We start from the raw sequence: 21,359 nt of genomic DNA, 5'->3' as shown, positions 1-21,359 counted from the left end.
TTTGTATTTTATTTCGAAAATTTTGTATACGGCATTAACATTTTCGAGGTTGGAGGATTCAGTATTTCTTCACTGACTCTCGGCGAGTTTTAGATCCTTAGAGTCGCGTGCAGCTTGGAGGCTCGGAGTGCCCCGTTCCGTTCACACTTGCGCGTAGGAGCCTCTTTTGCATAGTTTACCGATGATTAACATATTGCCGTCCTGAAAAAGAATCGAAAAGAACCGTTTTATCGAAGTACAGTGATAACGGACTGATTGAAGACCCCATACACAGAGTTCCAAATGAGTTGAAATAAATCAAAATGAACTCATTTGAAACTCCCTATAAGAGTCAACTCAAACCCATAACTATACTGGATGATTGTGATCCGGTTTTGAGTTACTTGGCGGAGTTCATTTACAGATAATTCTTAAAGTTACATATCCAACCCAAACCTGGTCCAGAAGCCAATTCCACAATATGGAGGACGTATAAACCAGACGTCTATGTCATTAATCAGTTAGTTAAGGCATGGATATAGGTTATACGTCCATCTATGAGATCTCCGAGTATTGTTCATTTTGCTCACGACTCGTTAAACAAAAACCTACGTAGATAAGTCCCGGTATCGAGGTCCAGAAATCTTTATTCGGTATTTTCTCCGTGCCTTCTGCCTTTTTGTGGAAATGTAAGAACGACACACCTCCGATCACATAGACGACTACCAGAACGAAAAATCTGTGAAAATAAATATCGAGATAATTGAAAATGATTACATATTCGAACTAGTACTCAGATACACGTGTGCCTCACAAATTCCCTGAGACATCACCAGATCGCCAACAACGTGGTTTGAAATTTCCACAGCTATCGTTGTGCGATCACCTATCTATCGAATCAGTAGTTGTACGCCAAGGATATTTGCTGATACCATAGAGAGATTTAGGAGATATCCATCTTCTACAATAAGCGTCTCTACGTAGATTAACATTACATGGAAAACCTGCTGATGTCATGGAGGAATACGGAGGCAGCCATGTTTGAAATTACTAGAACAGGCAATTTCATTTATGATGTCATAGGGGAATGTAGGAGGCAACCATCTTTTATGGAAGTTTCTACGCGTAAATCAGCAAACTCAGTAGGAAAATGTGTCCAATGTCTTACGACGATCTTGATCGAGGTGGCCATGTTTTCTGGAATTGTCTACGCATAGAATTAGAAAAGCTGGTGACATCGTATCGGGGATTCTAGGAAGCAGTGATGATTTAGGACCTGATCATGTGAAATACTCACGTTATGACTAGAGCCGACCCTACACTCAAACCACTTGAATCACCACTGCCACCACCAGAGGGCGCTGCGCACAATTCGGAACCCGTCACTTGGAATGTCTGAAAGAAGATTTCACTACCAGATGCCGGTTCTGTCGACCAGATTTTAAACTTTGACAGTCGGTTGGGTACGATAAAACCAGCTATCCCGCAAGATGGCGTGATGAGCAAACATTCGTATGGTCCCAGGACCCACCAGATATACTTAAGACACCTTTATCTACTCAGATATCGGTATAGTTTTCATAATCATTGATTGAATTGATGAAAAAACTTTTCTATTACTGAAATGTAGAAGAAATTGAACGCGGAAGACCGCGTAACTACTAGCGACACCTGGTGGATCCTCACTTGCTGAGAACAGAATCTTCGATTGCCACAGTAGCGTTGGCGATTCCCCTTAAACCCCAAATGAACTGTTAGTCACAATGGATTTAACACGTTGTTAGTCTCTTGGTATCGATCTCGTGAACTGTAACTTACAACAGGATTTGAGAATTCGTTTAAAACTCGAAACTTGCTGCCGCCGGCGGGGTACGTCTTGTCACATACAATCATTACATCACTGGAACTATAATTTGAAATTTACGTGTTTTATGTGGTGAGATTTGAGAAAAAAGCATTTTGTTATTTTGACCGACCCAATATGGTCGATTTCAAAATCAAACCCCTAGCTGTCTATTCAATAAATCAATCAATCGACCAATCAAACATAGATCAATCAAACATAACTCAATAAGTCATTAAATCAATCGTTAAATCAAATGTTAATCAATCAATTAATGAGTCAACCATCATTAATTCAATCAACCAATCAGTTATTCAATCAATCAACCAATAAATCAATCAATCAATCAATCAACTAGAAACAATCAATCATTTGAATATATATAAGAGGGAAATTCATCTATACTTCAAGATTAAACTATGCATGAAAGTCAAGACACGAATAAAGTAGAATCCAAAAAATCATTCCCGTAGTCTTGGTCAACTCCATGACTAAAACACAAATCATGCAATGTTTGGGGTCGCGCTATACGTTTTTCTCGCATTTCAGTATGAAAGGGTTAACATGAGAATCTAGTATAATACCCATCAGCGCCTGTGTACTGTAAATGGACGTTGTTAGCGCTGTCTACGGTCCACTGAGAAACGGGCTGGTTTCCAATATTGAACCCGCCACCTACACCACCCCCTCCGTACTTTTCACAGATCTGAAAATTAAAACAGAGAAAGAGGGGAAATTAAAACGGAAACAGGAAGAAACAAAAATCATTTTCTATACGTCATCTAAAACCACGATGCATGATTTAAGGATACTAACTGAGTCAATGTGCACTACGTCATCAATATTGGCTTAAATGCGATGGTGAATTTTGGCGTTCATTTTGTAACTATATTTCATGAATTCTATTTCATATTAGTGAATTTCGACCGCCTTTCTACTAGTTAACTTTGACGATACGTAATAAGGATACTGTGTGTACTACGTCATTAATTTTGCGGCTAGACTGGTTGCCGGTCAATTCAATTATCGATACATTAGAATTCAAAAGAACTTTATAATATGCCATCTATATTGCATCATCCAACCATTCTAAGCAAGGATATAGAACCAGAAATTGTGCTAGGTGACTTATTCAAACGGCGGAATATCTTTAGAATTTGCCTTTCTGAGAGACATCCGATGTATATTGATAGGCTATCATTTACACAATAAGTAGCCTACTTATTTTTAACCTATTATCCTGGAAATGCTGACCCTAGTTTCTTCTGGGGCTTTTTGGGGGTTCACCAGCAACTAGTGAACCCTTAATGGATCCGCCAGTGGTAGTTATTGTTCAAGGCGTCAATACAATTTCAAGTTAGTCTTCTTGGAACGATAACCACACTCAAACGTGGTGAACGGATAATAAGATAAAATCCCACTATTTACAGATTAAAAGAATTTAAAAACCGGAATTTATTTATTCAATCAGAAATGTATAAAAGACACGACATTTCGATCTCACCCTAGAGATCATCGTCAGGTGTGAGATATAGATTAAAAACAAATTACAAATAAATTATTATATATACAAAGGAGGACAGGTTAATTGAGTAAATTGGTGAGTGAGTAAATAATTAGTGTTTGACAAGGCTTCTTAGTCGTCTCGTTTTAGAAAATAAAGTACGAAATGCAACAGTTTGAATATATCCCGGTATCATTATATGATCAACCGATCGGAATGCAGAACTTACGGCAACATTTTGACATTGTCCCTCGATGAACGGAGTGCATGGGTTGTAAGAATATGTGTAATAGCCTGAACTTGTGGCGATGTCGCTAAAGCTGAAAATAACAAAATGAGCGAGAGTAGAGAATGTGGGCGCTGCATAACCGGGGCAGGAGAAAGGAGACTGCCCAGTGGTCGTGGTAGATGTTGTACAGGCCCTTATAGGCTCAATGTCCGATCGCTCGTTCAAATGAAACTCCTAAACGTCCTTAAAACCCTTTCGTCGGGAATTACTGTTTAGACAAAATATTGAAGCACATTTTGCCAACTTTTGGAAAAAAACTTTCCAAAGCTAGCGCCATCTATCGCTTGGGCATTTAAACGACTGTAAGATAGGTCTAGAGCACGCTTGCGCAGTTGGAGCAGCCAGGTGTAACTAGTTTGCCATCTAGTGAAAAATTGGGTCAGTAGGTCAGTCACGCCAAAACATATCGGATTACATCGTGCGAGAAAGAGTGTTGTCCTACGTACGTTGGTGATGACGGGTCTTTCGGATTTTTTCGATCTAATTTACTCAGATCGATATCTCCCGAACCGTCACTCATACGGCACTTGCAGTCGGATATCTTGTCGCACGTGACACCTTGAGACGCGCTCCGTTGAAATGTTACCGCCACCAGTACCAGTAGCGCCACCTGTATGCCCGTACTCGAACTCGCCATCGTCCGACACAATCTATAGAAACGAATAGAACCGAGATATTTCACCGCCGAATACAGGTTTTATCATTTACGCGTCATATTGGCCGTAAAATAGCAGTAAATAAGGTAAATCTTCACTTCAGTAGTCGAGTGTACTAGAGACAGGGGCATTTCATACTATCAATCTTGCCTCCATCCAAAACCGATGACGATGGATGCAATGCGATGTGATGTGACGTCTTCGAGAGGAACATTTTGTACCGCTGTATATTTCCCTCCAATTCATTCTTCCCCGAAAACATTTCATAGGACAAAAGTAACTCGTAAAATCCGAGCACACTTTGGGGCCACAGTTCCTTTCATTTGAGGGTTCAGCGGGCGGTGAGGTAGGCCTATATTAGATTGCAACGGCCCTTATCAAGACAAGTTCATAAAGCCTGCTTTATATCTACCAACATCTTTTTCTAAATGAAGCATAAGCGCTTATCCAGAGGTTGAGGTTTTCAGATTATGGTCCATGGAAGCACATAATGGTTATATATAGTCTATTAGGCCATCATATGATTCAATTCTAGATCAGTCTACAAGTTGACATGAATGAATGAACTGCGAGCCTTGTAGAAAACATTTTCCTAATGAATTCTCCCCTCATATAAGACTGTATGAGATCGTGGGGAAAACGATATTATTCGTTACTGACCTTATTTCTTTCTACCTCCGGAACCGTCGTCTATGCGTCGTAGCCTACGCGTACTTCCTCCAATGTTTGAACACTTTGACCCTATGACCAGCGTCCAGGGTTCACTAATAAATCTTATCTCGGACGTCTTCAATGCGTTCGACCGATAGTTGAGACGACCCGATCCGGCATAACGTTATAGCGTGTAGCCTGGAACTATCAGTATTTGAAAGTATGCTGAGAGTGGTGGACCTGCTTTTTAAATACACGGATCAATCAGATATGATTGACAAACTAGTTCAAAGAAATAAGGAATATATTGATATTTCAATTCATATTTATTTTCTGAATAATTTTGTTTATTTAATATTCAACTTTTTACATAACTTATTGTATGACATAAGCAGAATTACAAGAAGATCTAAAACTAAATATGGCGGTTACATGATAATTTGCATACGCTGTATCATATAGTAATTTGAATTCTATTTTAATATTGATATTTCATGGACCCTCAAGGTGCAATTTCTGATGTGTAAATGCTTTAGTTAGAAAAGTTTTAGCAGCAGAGTAAACTGGGAGTGAATTGATAAATGCATGTATTTGATCGGTACTCGGTGTATAGCACTTTGGGATGTAAGTATCTAATAATAATAATGAATATAGCTGCAAAGCAGCGATAACGAGTTTTCTGCAAAGCCATTCAGGATTAAAGAAAATCAGAATACCGATAACATAGAATACAATGCATTGACAAATTAGAACCTAATATGCAACCACTTTATCTACATTGAAATGAAATTATAACATAATATAACACTCAGATTAAAAAATACATGATTAAATCAATCTCTGTGATATTGACAAAATAAACATCATTTCGAATAAACTCGAATATATTCAACACGCAATAAAAGTAGTAATTCACGGTAGAGACATGAGACATGAGACACCTGGTGAAAAACGACCAGGAAATATAATACAAGGGACATCAGAGCGAAATCAATACCGATTTTACGAGAAAAAAACTTCACCTTTCAGGGTTATCAGTCAATTATGCAATAATAGTTCAGTCATTCTATGGAGAATATCGCTAGCAATTGAAAGAAACCAAACACGAATGTATGGAATAGAATTATCTCAATTATGAAATTTAACTTCCTTGATTATATTTCTAGTGAAACGTTGAATTTTCTATAAACTTGAATAATAAGTCGCGCAGAATTTGAATAACAACATAATCCAGGATAAACTCGGATCGGAGTTGGTAAAATATCGTTTTCAATGGAAATTATTCGGGACGATCTGATCGCCAATGCATGGTGATAGAATATCTGGGGGGGGGGGGTCAGGTAAAAATTCCGGAGACACGGTTAAGTGCTGGCGAGAGGACAGGGTTTGATTGGAGTACGGACAGCAGATTCATCGCTATGTACATACTTTGAGATAAGGGGTTGTACTAGCGGGTACGTCAGGCGAGTAATGTTAATAGATTAGCGAAAAATTCGAAACATATTAGCTGGCTGTATGAATTTTCTCTGTTTACCGATCAGGGTGAGGCGAACCCTTTTCCAAAACGTAGAACGGGCTTTAACGTCTCGCGGGTATTTCATGTAAACGATATTTGAAAAGATCGTCTGCAAGGATTCGGGCATGCGCGATTCGGGTATATGATCGATATCGAGCACGAGTATGATGTTATTGCCCTCCTCCACGCACCGGGTCGCCGCCATGCTTACCACAAATTCCGTCCATGTTTCTTTGACGAACGATTCGGTCAACAGAAACACGACCCACCGAGACCCGTAAACAGCATCGGCGATGTTCTGTTGTATGTAGCCACCGAGCGTAAAATCTCGAAACTCGACGCAAAACTTCGAAGCAAACTGTTTAGATTTTTCTATCTCGGGTATGAAATCCAAATAGACAAATTGTAGGTCTTCCATGCTGTGGCTTAGAAATCCGTCAAACCTCAAGTTATCTGAACGGTCAACCGTTGCTATACGTAATATTTTCGGTAGAAATCGATTGATATTTACCATCCACCAATAGTAAATTGACCATCGGTTTTTGGCGACAATTCGCCCGATAGCCATAATGATAAAAGCGACGAATATAGTCGAAACGGAAATGATAATGTGTTTGCGGTAGTCGCATTCGATCCAATCGGGCTGAAAGTTTTCGATAGGAACTCCGTATAGTTTACTAGGTAAAGTACATGCAAGTTTGAACGTGGTTTCATTGTGTTTCAATTCTGCCGCAAAGTCGTAATAATGGTACTTCTTTGTTCTACGACGTATCTTACTAACCAAGACCTTAAGCCATTTTTTCAACTTTCTCAGTTGACAATCGCATTCGAATGTATTACCGAGAAGAGAAATGGATCTAAAATGCTTTAAATTCGTGATTTCAGTGGGATCGAACGTTTTTAGGTTGTTCGATGCTATATTCAAAACGCGTAGGCTCGTCAGTGGCTGTAACAGACCTGGTAGAATCGTGAGCAGTCTGTTATACTGCAACTTCAAAACCTGTAACATAGGAGTTGCTTCAAACGCGTTTCTGTCCAGATGTCTTATTCCATTCCTGGATAGATCTAGCAATTCCAGTGACGGAACTCTGCTCAGGATATGATGGATTACCTTACTAGGACAGTGGCCAATAATCGTCCCGATAAGGAGAAGTTCAGTTAGTTTATATAACTTCGTCTTCCACGTGAGGCTTTCACACGCGTAACGAAGCATTCGCTTTTTTAGATAATTACTAAACGGTCCTTGAACATTGCGTATTCCGACTGTAGTTAAAGATTCGGGTAACAGATCGAACGACTTCAGGCATAAGAAAACGAAACGACTCGTTAACGAAATCATTAAGTAACGTAACTTCGTCAGGTTCGTTATGTCCTTTCTGAAGTAGAAGTTTCTGTCGCGGACCCGTAGGTTACCACACGGCGATTCATCGGGAAACCGTCCGGTAACACTACAAGACATTGACAAAAGCATGAGTCGGTTGTTTTTTCCAAACGATGTGCTACTATCGAAGCACGTTAAACCTGGCGAATCAGCCGATACAAACATGTATAGCTTAGGCTTGGATATCATGAATTCTGTGAGATTCAAATTCTGGATTTTGTTCCGCGTCAAATCTATTTTACGTAGGTTAACGAGTCCTTTGAATTGATGCTTTTTGAAATTCGTTTCGCAATACGTCATCTGCAAGATCTTCAAACTTTTGAACCTATGAAAAAAGCCTACGTCTATTTCGGGTATTCGATTGAACATTAGCGTTAGATAATTCAAATTCTGTACAGGTAGATATTTCAACATTGACGTAGTCAACGAAATTGGTTCGAGCAGCCACGTCCCCCGTAGATACAAATATTTCAACAGAGCGCAATTTTGCAAAGAATAAAACAAATTGTGAACATCTTTGACGGAATGCTTTGCAGAACACGTCCTTCTGATAAGCGGATGTTTGGCTAACAGAACGAAATTGTAACCGAACCATTTCAGATACTTATTTTCTATGAGAGCTTGTTTGTCGATAAACCGTACTGGATTACATGAAACATCGAGCGACTGCAGATTCGGTAGATAATGAAACGACTTTCGTCCAACCAGTGAACTCAATGCGTTTTCCGCCACGATTAATATATACAATCCCGGCAATCGACGGAACGGTTTTATGCTCTTTATCCTATTCTTCGATAAGTCAAGAATATTGATGTTATTCTTTATCCGGGGGAACTTCGTGAGTACTTTATTTCTGCAATTAGCGACGCCAACCCTGAAAATATGTTCAGGTGCTAATTTTGCGAATGAAGTTTCTTTAAAATCAATTGAACGGCTTGAGAATTAGCTTTCTATCGAATTTCATAGGTAGTTGTTGTTATAATGCAGGTGGAACTAGGGGTGGGTGGTTTTGAGACTCGGACACCAGTGCCTTCCGATTGAGGTTGTCCTTTTGTCCGGACAGCGTTCGCCAATGCAAGGCCCTACATAGCGCGGCAATAGGGTGATTGCCTCCGGCCGCCCCAAGAAAATTTGGAAAAGTGCCATACGTTTTGTAAATTGTATTGATTGTCATATCCAACTGCCCTTTTTAGGTTTCTAGATACACCCCCACCCAAGCAATGGATATCAAAACGGTTTTCGACTTACCCATCAAGTCTGTAATAACAGCGACACACTGACGGGCAACCGTAGTAAAAGCGTCTGCTGAGGATATCGTCGCGTCGGTTTGGACGCCGCATATCGCCGACTATTCCAGAATGCGGCATCATACCACCGCCGAGTGACTGGTATTTCTGATAATCCACTAAATTACTTTCTGAACTCCAAGGCGTTATTTCGATTTCATCATCGATAATTTCCGTTATGATACCACAGCGGCACAGCAGTATCGCAACCACGAGAATTAGAAGTTTACAAGCGGCCATTCTTCCGTCTGTCACTGATCGCATCGAACAGACGACAGTGATAACGTGTACAAGGATGCAATGAACTTATACTATGAAATACTTTCCGTTACCGATTGATATTATTTGCTTATCGCTTTCAATGGGTTTATTTTTGAAACAAAAAACATAAGCAAAAACTTCCTGCTAATTCCATAGATCATCACCCATCAACGCTGCTTACACCATCATAATGCAGTTCTCAATGAAGGCCTATCCTCCGGAGCTACACATCCTGATAGATACCCTCCTGGCTATTGTCAAAATCCCGGAGCCAACCTTTCAAGGGTTTCCGTGCAATGCAACCGAACCGAGTGCCAACAACCCAGGATTACAGGTTCGCTTACCATCTCTTGACGCAGTAGTTCATGCCATACTGCTCACGTGACACCTGGTGGATTTGCCAGGTGTCACCAGTGAGCAGTAGGCCACGAACATGCCAAAAGTGAAATCCTATTGCTGCAGTAGGCGATGTCCTACTGCACACTAGCGACCCCTGGTGGATCCTTTCTTGCTACAAGTGGAATCCTCCATTGCCGCAGTAGTTGATGTCATACTGCACACTAGCGACCCCTGGTGGATCCTCACTTGCGACAAGTGGAAACTTCCATTTCCACAGTAGCTTTGCGGCTGCCCAATTATATCTACAACTGCGGAACTGAGTGCTGTTAATTGATGACCAAATATCATCAGTTGTGTTCAGTTGCTTTATTTCATTTCAAGATTGTTTTTCATTACCGGGTATCCAAGAAATTCTTAAGACGAAGTGATCAATATTGTGGCCTTGATATACATAATCTTGATGAAACCCTATGTCCGTTTTAAAACGATTATGCGTCACAAAATAAAAAATAAGGTACGGATAAGGTTTCCTTGAATTAGATTATTTTTTGCCTACATGTGTATATCAAAAATTTGGTTTTCTAGGATTATTGAGTTGACACGAGAAATCCCGACAAAAAAGGAGTATTTGTCGAGAATCATTCACCCACACTAATGAAACGAGAGATCCGAGGCTTCCATTTAAACTATAAATTTATTGATTAGATAAAAACCCACTATTTACAAATTAAAAGAATGTGAGATCGTGTTTTTACATTTTAGATTGTTTCAATAAATACATTATCGATTTTAGTTTTCTTTTAATTTGTCAATAGTGGGTTTTTTATCTTATCTTCTGTTCACTACGTTTGAGTGTGGTTATCGTACTATAAATGAAGTCATTCGACGATTCGGCTATACCCTAACCGGTCATCTTCTTTCGGAATTCATCTTTCTTACTTCATTATAGAGGAATTCTCAGTCACAGCACAACGTAGGGTTTTATGGTTCGTCAACTAGGTAAGCTATTGGTCCACCTGAATCTATTGTTACTTTGATTACGGAGGGGATAGCGCGTACGCAGTCCCCCACTACCAGAAATTATACACCCGAGTCTCCCGCATTTGGGGAGATCGTATGGGTCAACCAGTCTTTGTGCAATGACAGGCCTCGCCACAGGGGCACCGCCTTCCAGATCACGGTGAGCACCCCTGTGCCAGGTAAGTATGCTTACGAAACGTACAATATTTGAATATATATGACTGACCCTTCTAGTACCTGACCGGTGTCCAAATTATGCAATAGATGATCAATTCTATTAGTTTTATCATAACTATTAGAAAATGGTTTTTTCAAAGTTGTTTGAAATACTTCATGAATATTTGTCGTAATATTCTGTAGGTTTCAATCAATCTTCGTTAAGAATATGCAACGATACTTTTAGACGAAGTTGAAATGTAGCTTCTGGTTGCACCAAAATTTGTCGCTACGTGGCGCTACTCAAATGCCATTTTTGGAAACTTTGATATATTAGAAATTCCTAATTTTCGATTAGCACAATTTATTGAAGATGGTTTAGATGTATATAGATCCCTCTTGTAGTCTGTCAATTGTAAATAGTACACTGTATTTATATTCGTTGTAAATAACCTTGTTATGTTTTTAAAATCTTTTTGTTTTTCTCTCGATATGTAAATATTTGTAAACAAAATCATTTATCCCTCCGCGTACCATGGAAACGGTTGTAGAGTAATAAATTATCTTATCTTTTCAACAAAATCTATGGTTAATTCTAGGACTTCTCCAAAATAATTACACCGTACATGTACTCCATGACCAGCATTTGCAAGAGACAAAATAATTTTCCGCGTGTAAATAGTCTGTAGTTTTCTTCTCGGGTAGATGTTGGTGTCAAAGTCATCTAAGTTGATTGTCCCGCGTGTTGACTAGATAATAAGGAATCACATTTCGAAACGCAAATTATCCAGATGAGAGTAAGGTCCTGGTATCTGACGTGTTCCACAGTCGGTCATCTCGGAACTATAGGTTCGAACTACAACGGCCGCGTGCCCAATAGAGTTCATGTTCTTCTAATCAACATCAACCCACGACTTTTGGGTTTTGTTTTTTTTTTTGCTATTTGATCAGTGTGTCGGGAAAACAATATCTCCTGGCCTGAGCACGGTTTAATCAGGATTCGAAACCACACCCTCCGGGTTAGTAGCCCGACGCCTTATCCACCAAGCCACGGTTTTTTCCAGACTACATAGTTCCGCCTGACCGACGTTCGTCTTCACAGTTCGACCCAAATAGTCGACCGTCAGCATGCCGCCGCCATTTTGTCCCGAGCGCGCGCAGATCGTCATAGCTGTAAAATCGAACTAGGCCTAATTTGTTGTTTATATTTAAACAGGTAGAAATCGCGGCTCTTTCGGTTTTTGTGTTCGGCTGTTTGTCGAGTATACATTTACCATCGATCAAACAAATTTCAAATCCGTTTTGCGGAGAGAATTTTCCTCGGGTATCGAAATCAAAAGGGAATTTGTGTGCGTTTCAATATTCGGTATTTACACGCGCGTGTATTTACGGTACTTTATTGGAACGTTTGTACACGGTCACGAGCGGTGTAATGATTTCGAATGTTAAGTTTCGGTGGTTTAAACGGTAGCGGTCGTGTCTTCTTTACCAGGGGTAAACGCCAGTGGTATTCGCATTCGCGGAACTCGTCGTCGACGTCGAAGATATTGGACGAACGACAACGACGGAAAATACATTCATAGTAAGTTTATGTGATCATATACATTTTTTGACGTCATAGAAACTGTTTTTAAAATGTTTATATATGCATGTATATATGATAGGCGTTATCTAAGGGTTATTGTGTGATTCGATGTGTGCTACGTCATCAATGTTGGGGTTTCAAAATATTCTATCGTTTATTCTGCTATTGAATGAATTTCATGACTTTTATTTTTTCTTTTTCTATGATGATTTTTCAATGTTATTCCATTTCTTAATGATGGATGGTTAGAGTTGAATATGTGCACTACATCATCAATGGTTGCCCGTCGATTCAATTCTATTCAATTGTCGATATATTCAAATTCAAAGTTCAAAATTCAAAAGTTCATTGATGATTCTTACAATAACATCGATTTATCATCAACTGAAGTGGATAAAATGAATTAAACTTCATTATTGCAATCGGTCCAATGAGTTAACTCAAAACTTAACTCGTGACTGTGAAACTAGGTCCAAATATACATTTATTGCTATAAGAGCTAAATTACAACAATCTGATAAGGAATGAGTTTAATTACAAGATTAGTATCTTAAGACATTAGAAAAGGATAAACGATAAAAGATGCGCAGAGTTGAAATAACATCCATCCCTGGCAGGGATTCGAACCTGATGGCATCGAGATTGCCACGGTACGAGGGAAGATGTGAAATAGTGGCTGGGTCATGTATTTTCCGTTTGTTTTTCTTTTATTCTATTCTTGGCCAACCTTGAATCAAATCTTAACCGAAACATTACTGAGGAACTGAGTTTTAATCTTTCAAATTCGATGATAGTAAATATCATTAATTCGGTTTTTTAGATCGAGAATCAGAAAAACGACACCGAATAAACTTCCCTTGAAATTTCATTTACCATATTGAGAAACGTTTCTGTTGAGATGTTACAACGAAAGTTATTTTCGACGTTTAATTATCTGATCGACGAAGCGTGAAATCCGACCAGAAAATTGTCGCCATCGATCACTATTAAAACGAACTTAGCGCATTCTCGGCCGAACACGCGTTTGTGTCGTCGTCGCTGATTCACGACCAGTCTTGAAAATAATCTATTAAAAATCAATTTGTGAAAACAGTGAACGTGACACAAGCCGATATAGAGAACCCAGTTCTACAGTCGTGAGTAGGCGCGATCTGATTCCAATGCTAAATTTAGTTCATTTTCATAACATTCAACATTCGATTCGTTTCTTCGTCATAGTTTTCATATTCAAACCCCGTATCGACAACTACTAGCGCACCTGGCGGATACTCGATTGCCACAGTATCATTGTCGGATCCAGATAGAAATGTAGACATAGAAATGTAGAAATCTATAGTGCAGAACACCCGGTGACCGATATTAGTGTATCGATTTGCTACCAATTGATTCCCCTGTTGCCGCAGTTATCAATGTCCTACTGTAAACGAGTGACATCTGATGAATCCTTATTTGTCACAGGTGGAATCTTCTAGTGCGCGCTAGCGACACCTGATGGACTCCACAATTGAGAACCTTCATTTGCCACAGTTGCTTTGCTCCAGCCAAATCTCATCTAAATTTTGGAACTAAAAGTCCTGTAAATTCTTAAGCAAGCATCTTTAACCATGCATTTTTTGAGTAAATGGCCCCGTGTGTCTTTTCTCTTCAAGCGATGAGGCAAACATTGGACAAAGTAATCAAGTGCGTCACTAGACCTCCGTCCGAGCGCTTCGACGCAGAAATCGAGGAACTCTTACCATGGCTTCAGAAACTTAGTCAGCTCTTTCAACTTGTGCCAAAAGGTATATCATCGTCATTCTAATTTTAGAACATATGATTCGTATGGTAATTCGTGGAATCACGTGAAGAAGTAGAATTAAATCATTTCATTAGATTTTTACAGTGGCCATTTTCACTCTTTTTCATATGCAGAGGTCGGCTGGGATCTATTGCGCAACTGCCAATACCAAAAGGCACGCAGAGATGACGTCATCATCAAGCAGGGTGACGTCGGCGACAGGTATATTACATTACTTATATTGGGGCTTGTAATTTTTAAGAGCTTGAAGTTGAACTTTTTGTTCTAATTTCAGTTTTTACGTTATTCTATCCGGTTCGGTCGTTGTTTACATCGATTCGGCGCTTTCTGGTGAGGATGAGGGCGCCACCGTGCAGTCGTCTGCGCGCATCAACGAACCGAAAGATGGCGACACAAGCAACACGGACCCCGCTAAGTCGATCGAGTCTATAAACCCGCTGGGTATGTTCGACGAACGCAGCAATCTGTCGCTGAGAAAGATAAGTGCGTCTTCCGGCCGCAAGGTGTCGCTACTGCGTGAACCTTCTCGCCTGTCCGTAAAAGACGGCGCTAATGATGTCAAAGTAAATAGGAATCCGGATAGAAAATTGAATCGTAATCAATTCGGAAAATTCATTATTAAATTCGGTTAGTATGATTATGTTCGTGCTGGAAGCTTTACTGTGGAAATGGGGAATTACACCTGTGCTGAGGATCCACTAGGTGCCACTAGTGTGCAGTTGGACATTATCAACTGCGGCAATAGAGGATTCCACTTAGGACAAGTGAAAATTCACCAGGCGTCGCTAGTGTGCAGTAGGATATCGACTACTGTTAGAATCGTGGATTCCACTTGCGGCAAGTGAGGATCCATCAGGCATCGCTAGGGTGCATCAACAGTCTACTGTGGCTATAGAGGTTGCCACTTCTTGCAGACGAAGCTCCCCTCATGTGTTGTAGGACATCTATGGTGTCAAATCCCCCCAAACCTAGCAATTATTTTTAACTTTTATGAAAGATGTTATACGTAGATCCCATATTTTCGGTGTTTTTAGAGGCTGGCAAATGTTTCGGTGAAATTGCTTTAATAAGCGACGATAGCGTTCGAAATGCGACGATCATCGCCGACGAAGATGTCGACTTACTCGTAGTGCACAGAGACCTCTACAACCGTTCATTAAAGGTATTATCACAACAGCAGCGCTATTTACAAAAATTGAAATTTGGAACATAAATTTTGGGAAAAATGGGTCAATGCTGATTTTTAAGTAAGATTTTTGCATGATCAAACTCGTATTTTCTTTTTTTTCTTTTCTTTCTTTTCCTCTTTCTTTCTTTGTAAGGGTATTTGATTTTATATGACTATATACCATGTATGTGTATGTGTGTGTGTATGTGTATGTGTATGTCTACGTGTACGTGTACGTGTGTTGTGGTATTATGTTATTATGTTGATTGTATAAGTTGTTGAAACTTGCAAGCTTTTTTATGAATGAAAAAAACAACAGCAGCACCACAACCAACATTGAGAAACAACGACCCATCAGTTGGCACGACAATCACTCAGTCTTAGTTGTCAAATTAGTTCCTCATCAAGCAACTTAAAATCTGAGAACCGGACCTAGGACCACGACCGTTGCACCGGCCATCTTTAATTTTCTAGATGTTTTTTGCCGATAGGTGTCGCAGGAAGCGGAATACGCCGACCGGAAGTCGTTCGCCGACAATCATCCGTTTTTCAGCAAATGGAATTTGCGATTTCGTCGTCTGCTGGAAATGAGCATCAGACGCGAAATATTCTCGTTTGATTCGCCGATCGTACGCCAGGGGGAGCCAGTGTACGGTCTCGTATTCATACGCAAGTACGAAACCTTGAATACAAACAACATAATCGGAGTTTTCCGATGGTTTAGTTGATGATGATTTTAAATTTTATTTGCAGAGGTGCGGCCCGAGTTGTCGTGGAGCCGACGCAACACAAACGACAATACAAAAATCACCTGCCGTTCGTCACCGAGAACGATCCACTGGTTCTAGAAAGATTACGGTAATTATTTTTCAAATAGATCCTTGAACGAATTACCTGTGTATGTCGTATATTCGACTGGCGGCCATCTTTATAACTCGTTTAATTTTCATTCAACAACGATAGCTGCCAAATCATAATGGATGACCGGTGGCCATTTCTAATATGAGAATATTTAGACTATACCGCCAATTGATGACCGCCAATCTTTTCTATTTCACATCTTAATCGTCTGGTTCCAAGCGATTTGAAAATCTAAACAAAGTTTATCCAACGGCTTTTGCTTTTCGCAGAGAACCCCGGAAATACGTCGATAGAACGCAAGAGCGCCCTCTACAGGCGATGAAACAAGAGAGCGTGTTGATACGACGACGGGACGGTTACGCCAAGGCCGAGCGGCGCATGCTGCAGAGAACTATAGCCCTGTGTACGGTAGACGAAGGCGACTGTATCGGCGACATCGAAATGTATATGGACATGCCCACCTATATGCAAACGGTTATTTGCACCGCTCGGACCGAGGTTTACATTCTCGATTCGAAGAACTTCGAACGTTTGGTCACCAGAAAAAATCCGGCGACGTTGGAAAGTTTGAAATTCAGCGTCGTGTCGAAATTGCGCAGTAGGGCGCCGACGCAGCAGGGTAAACACGTCCCCTTGTTGAAACATCTGCTGTTCAAATTAACGGATTTCAAACAACCCGAACAGCGCCATCTACCGCGTCTGAAGAACGCTAAACGCCTGCCGGAAAGCGACGTGCTCGATCAAGTCCTACTCGATCGTTTCATCCACAACAAATCGGCACTAGTGCGCCCCCTGGTGCCCGGGTCGTTTTACTACATGAGTCTTATGGAAGAAAAGGCGCGAATTCGTAAAAACATCAGCATCAAACGGAAGGGTTTAGAATCGAAAAATGACGGCGGCGGCGATCAGCGCCACCTACGAAGTACGGTTCACGGAATTATGTCGGCGAGAATCATATCCGCGCAACACAAGAAATCTAAATCTCATCTGCAATCAGCGCCGTCTATCGTCGAACGGGTGATAGCAGACTTACCGGAAGTGCATGATAATGGCGAAATCGCCCTCGATAACGAGGTTCCACAGGCGGCGTCTCAGATTTTCATTACAGAGCCACCTATCGAGCAAGAAAGCGCTACCGTAGCGACACCAACGAACGAATTAGAAACCGTTTCGGTACCGACGAAACAACTCCGTTTCGCCGATGAGGTACTCGAGACTAAAGCCCAAGCGATGGCGGAACATTCCGAGAAAATAACGCGCGCGCAGGAATTCAGCCTTTTCGATTCGAGTCCCGAACTACCGTCGCAAACTAGGGAACATTTCATGAACGCTTTAGTACGACACAAGATGGCCGAGTTAACCGAACAGCTACAGGGAAACGAGTTCACCGATTTCGAAACCAGCGACGCGTCGCTCAGTTTTCTCGAACGCCGCGTGGGGGCGTTCTTACAAAAATACGCTACCGGTAACGACAAAAACATCAGCCATGTCGGCACTAGTCGGGAGGCGACGTCACAAAAACAGCCGCCGCCGAGACTGACTCCCTTGAAACGTTTTGAAATCGATGTAAGTTTTAAGCCGCGGGGTACTTAACATAATATAGTCAAATAAGCTTATTCTCCTTACAATACGAATACGAATATTTATTACACTCCAACCATTTCCTTGGTATATGTGGGAAAAAGCAGTATCTACAAATATTTACAAAAACAGGAAATAAAAGTATCTTAAAACATAACAAACGTTATTTACGACATATAGTATTTAAGTACTACCGGAGGGGTCTATTACATCATAATAATGATGATGAAACGAATTATCTAAAAATTGGAAAGTTTTTTTTTAAATGTAGAAGAAATTGAAGCGCGGTAACTCAGTCACCACTAGCGACGCCTGGTGTATCATTCCGGATTGGCTCGTAGTGTTGCCGGCAATGTCGATGATGATTTCTTTCTTTCTATCAATATTTTACAGGAACGGGAATTGAACGTGCCGAAACCCGGAGGGAGGGTGATGGTGCGGAGGAAGGAGTGCCGATTCGCCAACTGTCCGTATTTGGTTAAAGATCACAGCCACGTGAAGTATCACGTGGTCGGCGAGATACCCGAGATCGAGGCTCTGCGCAAAAAGAAAGTCATCCTGAACTTTTTCATGCGAAAGGCGCGTGAACGGAAGCTGCGCCGTTTCAATGTGTTCTCGAAATGAATCGAATGAAATCTCAAGTTGATATCGCTCAGGACTGATAGTGAATGCGTTCTCAAAATAAATCAAGTTGATATAGCCTATACGTATAATGTCAAAGAATTCGATTTTGAAAAATATATGTTTAGGATTTATGGAATGCTTGCTTCCTTTCTGTTTCTTGTTTTGCGTTGTTCTGATATTGATTTCCGACGAAGATAAATAACCCTACTGGTTTGTTATTTGACTACTTCGTACTTCGCTGAATTTCGGGAACCGTCGATTATGCAATTTTTGTCGAATCTACCTTCGAAATCGTCGGCCGTGCGTGTCTTTAAGTTTCATTTGTGCTGATTGATTGCCGAATATGATTTTCCCCTTTTTCTCTTCGACAAACCGTCGAATGTCCATATATGGGCATACATTCGTTGGATATTGGAATATTAGTACGATAACCACACTCAAACGTGGTGAACAGATGATAAGATAAAAAGCCACTATTTAGAAACTAAAAGAAATCTAAAATCGAGAATTTATTTATTGAAACAATCTAAAATATAAGAAACGACGTTTCGATCTTACCCTAGAGATCATCGTCATCCGGACATAGGAATCATTTGAAATAAATACATGGAAAAAACGAACACATTATTTCAAGTACGGCCAGCGAGTTGAACTAGTCAGTTCAGCGAAATTTCAATAGATGGCGTACACATCGGAATAGCAAGTATTCGTATTCAAGTCCTCTTTTTCGGTATCCGGGTGACTCCGAATAGCAATAAACGGGATTCGAACCGAGGTGAACCGTATTTCCTCTATTCAGCACGCAGACCACTCATGATTTGTATTGACGACGGGCTCAAACCCGGAACACCCTTGTACATCCCCCAAATCAGCATCAGGACCACTCGGAATCAGTAGCTGTAATACTTGGGTTCGGACCCGTTACACCGCTGTAGTACCTCTATACATCAGATCCAACCAGGGGTAAATCGGTACCTGGTCTGATAGGCGACTCCTGAGCGCCTAGTACTAGTAGCTGCTCGGATGTTACTTCTCCCCACAGGGAGAGATGACTGATAACATGGAATAGATGGGTGGGGGGTGGGGGGTGGGGGGTGGGGGGGGGGGTAAACTTGGAGCGCATTTGAGCTGACTCTGATTAAGATATGGTTAAGATACTGCCCTATAAAAAAGAAGGAATGACACACACCTGGACCACTCTGAATCAGTATCAGCTGTAGACAAGATTTAGAACCTGGCGCGACACCTTTGAATCGGAAAACGAAAATAACACAACGCACATTTTGTCTGCCCATAACGCCTTTATTTGGACTCTACTGACCGACGTTTGAAAGAAAACTGAAGCGAAAGAAAAAAAGGGGATTTCTTTCTTTCGTTTAGTAATTATAATACAACAACATTGAAATAGATTGTTATATAACATATGCACACAGTTACTGGTTCACTGGTTCTCAAATCGATTCTCACAGAATATTCGTTCATATTGACAAAAGAAAGGTCGTTTTCAGGCAGGTTTTGAGTGAATGTATTTTAGTTTCGAGAATTAGGAAGCGAATGCAGTTTGACTCAACCCAGTTTGACAGTTGTGTGGGTCAATTTGACTGTGAACCCAATTCCACAGTTGTGTGGGTTTAATTTGACTCTGCATCCAATTCCACAGTTGTGTGGGCTTAATTTGACTCTGGGAATCCAGTTCCACAGTTGTGTGGGTTTAATTTGACTCTGATTGCAGTTCCACAGTTGTGTGGGTTTAATTTGACTCTGCATCCAGTTCCACAGTTGTGTGGGTTCAATTTTACTCTGAACCCAGTTTCACAGCTGTGTGGGGTTTGATTTGACTCTGGACTAGAATAAATTCATTTTACAAATATTGAACTTCGAAAATATCAACAAACTTAAAACAGTAAAGATGACGGGTTAGGGATATATGAAAGGTCTATCACCTGTGAGGAAGTTCCGATCGAAAAAGCCACTACCAGCGTTGGGTTTCTTTTCAATTACAAGAAACGCGATTCGAAATTAGGTTCCATTCACCAAAACCTGCCCTAGGACTCATCTGGGTGCCCAAAATTACATAATACATATCAGCATTGACAAGTATATACTAACAGAATATTGACCCGTGACTCGGGTTTGTATGACGGACAAATGCTGTTAATTTGTTAAAGCAATCTTTACCGTTTTTTTTTTTTGACTCGACAAGAATAAAAATGCCAAACTCGTAAATTCCAAGCAAGTTTGAGAAACAGGATTAGAAATACTGGCCCTAAATGCATTTTTTATTCAATACTTACGAAAAAATAGTTTTTTTCAGCTAACTCAAACCGAAAAGGTGGACAGAAGGTGCTGCCCTGCATCTAGTAGTCACCTAACCAGCTCAAGAAACCAGTTTACATTACGACTCTGAAGTCAATATAATTGGAGTTTTTCTCGAGTTCGTAGGCTTCAAAAGTAGCCCAATTGTGATAACAATTTTCAAAAAAATAAAATACTTTCATAAACACATCCGTAACTTTCAAGGCACAAGGGATTTATACGTCGAATTATAGGGCTGTTTTTCGATGGAGCCTCGTCGGGGTTAAATCGCCTATGACTCAATTGAGTTAGCCCCGGCGAGGTTGAAGGTAAATCCGGTCCATCGCCGGCTCGAATCGACCGAACAAAACAAAGCGAAAATTGTCAGAACTTGATTAGTTTGGCTGGAACATTTAAACTAACTGCTGTTGTAGACCCTTCCTGAAAATATGACTAAGTCATCACCCTATGACATCATCAAATAACCTACTAGTGACCTGATCTATAGACACTTCCGGAAAAGATGTCCGCACTCATAAATCACCCTATGACAAAATCAAGTTACC

General features: G+C 40.5%; 2 protein-coding genes and 1 non-coding gene across 3 annotated transcripts; 1 reads left to right on the top strand and 2 right to left on the bottom strand.

The window, feature by feature from the left end:
* Nucleotide 1: 1 nt before the first annotated feature.
* On the bottom strand, nt 2–9,355 carry LOC141912148 (uncharacterized). Its single transcript, XM_074803365.1, has 7 exons — nt 9,068–9,355; nt 3,556–3,646; nt 2,407–2,528; nt 1,798–1,885; nt 1,277–1,374; nt 592–718; nt 2–201 (listed from the first exon to the last, which is right to left on the bottom strand). The coding sequence occupies exons 1-7, from the start codon at nt 9,343–9,345 to the stop codon at nt 142–144; spliced, it is 864 nt and encodes a 287-aa protein (XP_074659466.1). The 5' UTR covers nt 9,346–9,355; the 3' UTR covers nt 2–141.
* Nucleotides 9,356–10,747: 1,392 nt separating this feature from the next.
* Nucleotides 10,748–10,912, bottom strand: LOC141912374 (U1 spliceosomal RNA). The gene has a single exon (XR_012620154.1). It is a non-coding gene; the product is annotated as a U1 spliceosomal RNA (small nuclear RNA).
* Nucleotides 10,913–14,117: 3,205 nt separating this feature from the next.
* On the top strand, nt 14,118–18,538 carry LOC141912223 (uncharacterized). The gene is made up of 8 exons (XM_074803441.1): nt 14,118–14,247; nt 14,378–14,465; nt 14,539–14,891; nt 15,299–15,426; nt 15,924–16,105; nt 16,186–16,290; nt 16,563–17,859; nt 18,268–18,538. Exons 1-8 carry the CDS (start codon nt 14,118–14,120, stop codon nt 18,496–18,498), a joined length of 2,514 nt encoding a protein of 837 aa, XP_074659542.1. The 3' UTR covers nt 18,499–18,538.
* The last annotated feature ends 2,821 nt before the right edge of the window (nt 18,539–21,359 follow it).

Source organism: Tubulanus polymorphus, chromosome 10, assembly GCF_964204645.1.
Source record: "Tubulanus polymorphus chromosome 10, tnTubPoly1.2, whole genome shotgun sequence".
Lineage (NCBI taxonomy): Eukaryota > Metazoa > Nemertea > Palaeonemertea > Tubulaniformes > Tubulanidae > Tubulanus > Tubulanus polymorphus.
The sequence above is the reverse complement of the archived record's forward strand: the minus strand, read 5'-3'. Positions and strand labels throughout refer to the sequence as shown.

Bases quoted from the DNA above. Each gene is read 5' to 3' on its own strand.
- LOC141912148 (XM_074803365.1), bottom strand. From the start codon at position 9,345: ATGGCCGCTTGTAAACTTCTAATTCTCGTGGTTGCGATACTGCTGTGC. The intron at 1,375-1,797 runs GTAAGTTACAGT...ATCTTCTTTCAG, and splicing joins ACGAATTCTCAAATCCTGTT to ACATTCCAAGTGACGGGTTC. The intron at 202-591 runs GTAGGTTTTTGT...ATTCTTTTTCAG, and splicing joins CGATACCGGGACTTATCTAC to GACGGCAATATGTTAATCAT.
- LOC141912223 (XM_074803441.1), top strand. From the start codon at position 14,118: ATGAGGCAAACATTGGACAAAGTAATCAAGTGCGTCACTAGACCTCCG. The intron at 14,248-14,377 runs GTATATCATCGT...TTTCATATGCAG, and splicing joins CTTTCAACTTGTGCCAAAAG to AGGTCGGCTGGGATCTATTG. The intron at 14,466-14,538 runs GTATATTACATT...TTCTAATTTCAG, and splicing joins CAGGGTGACGTCGGCGACAG to TTTTTACGTTATTCTATCCG.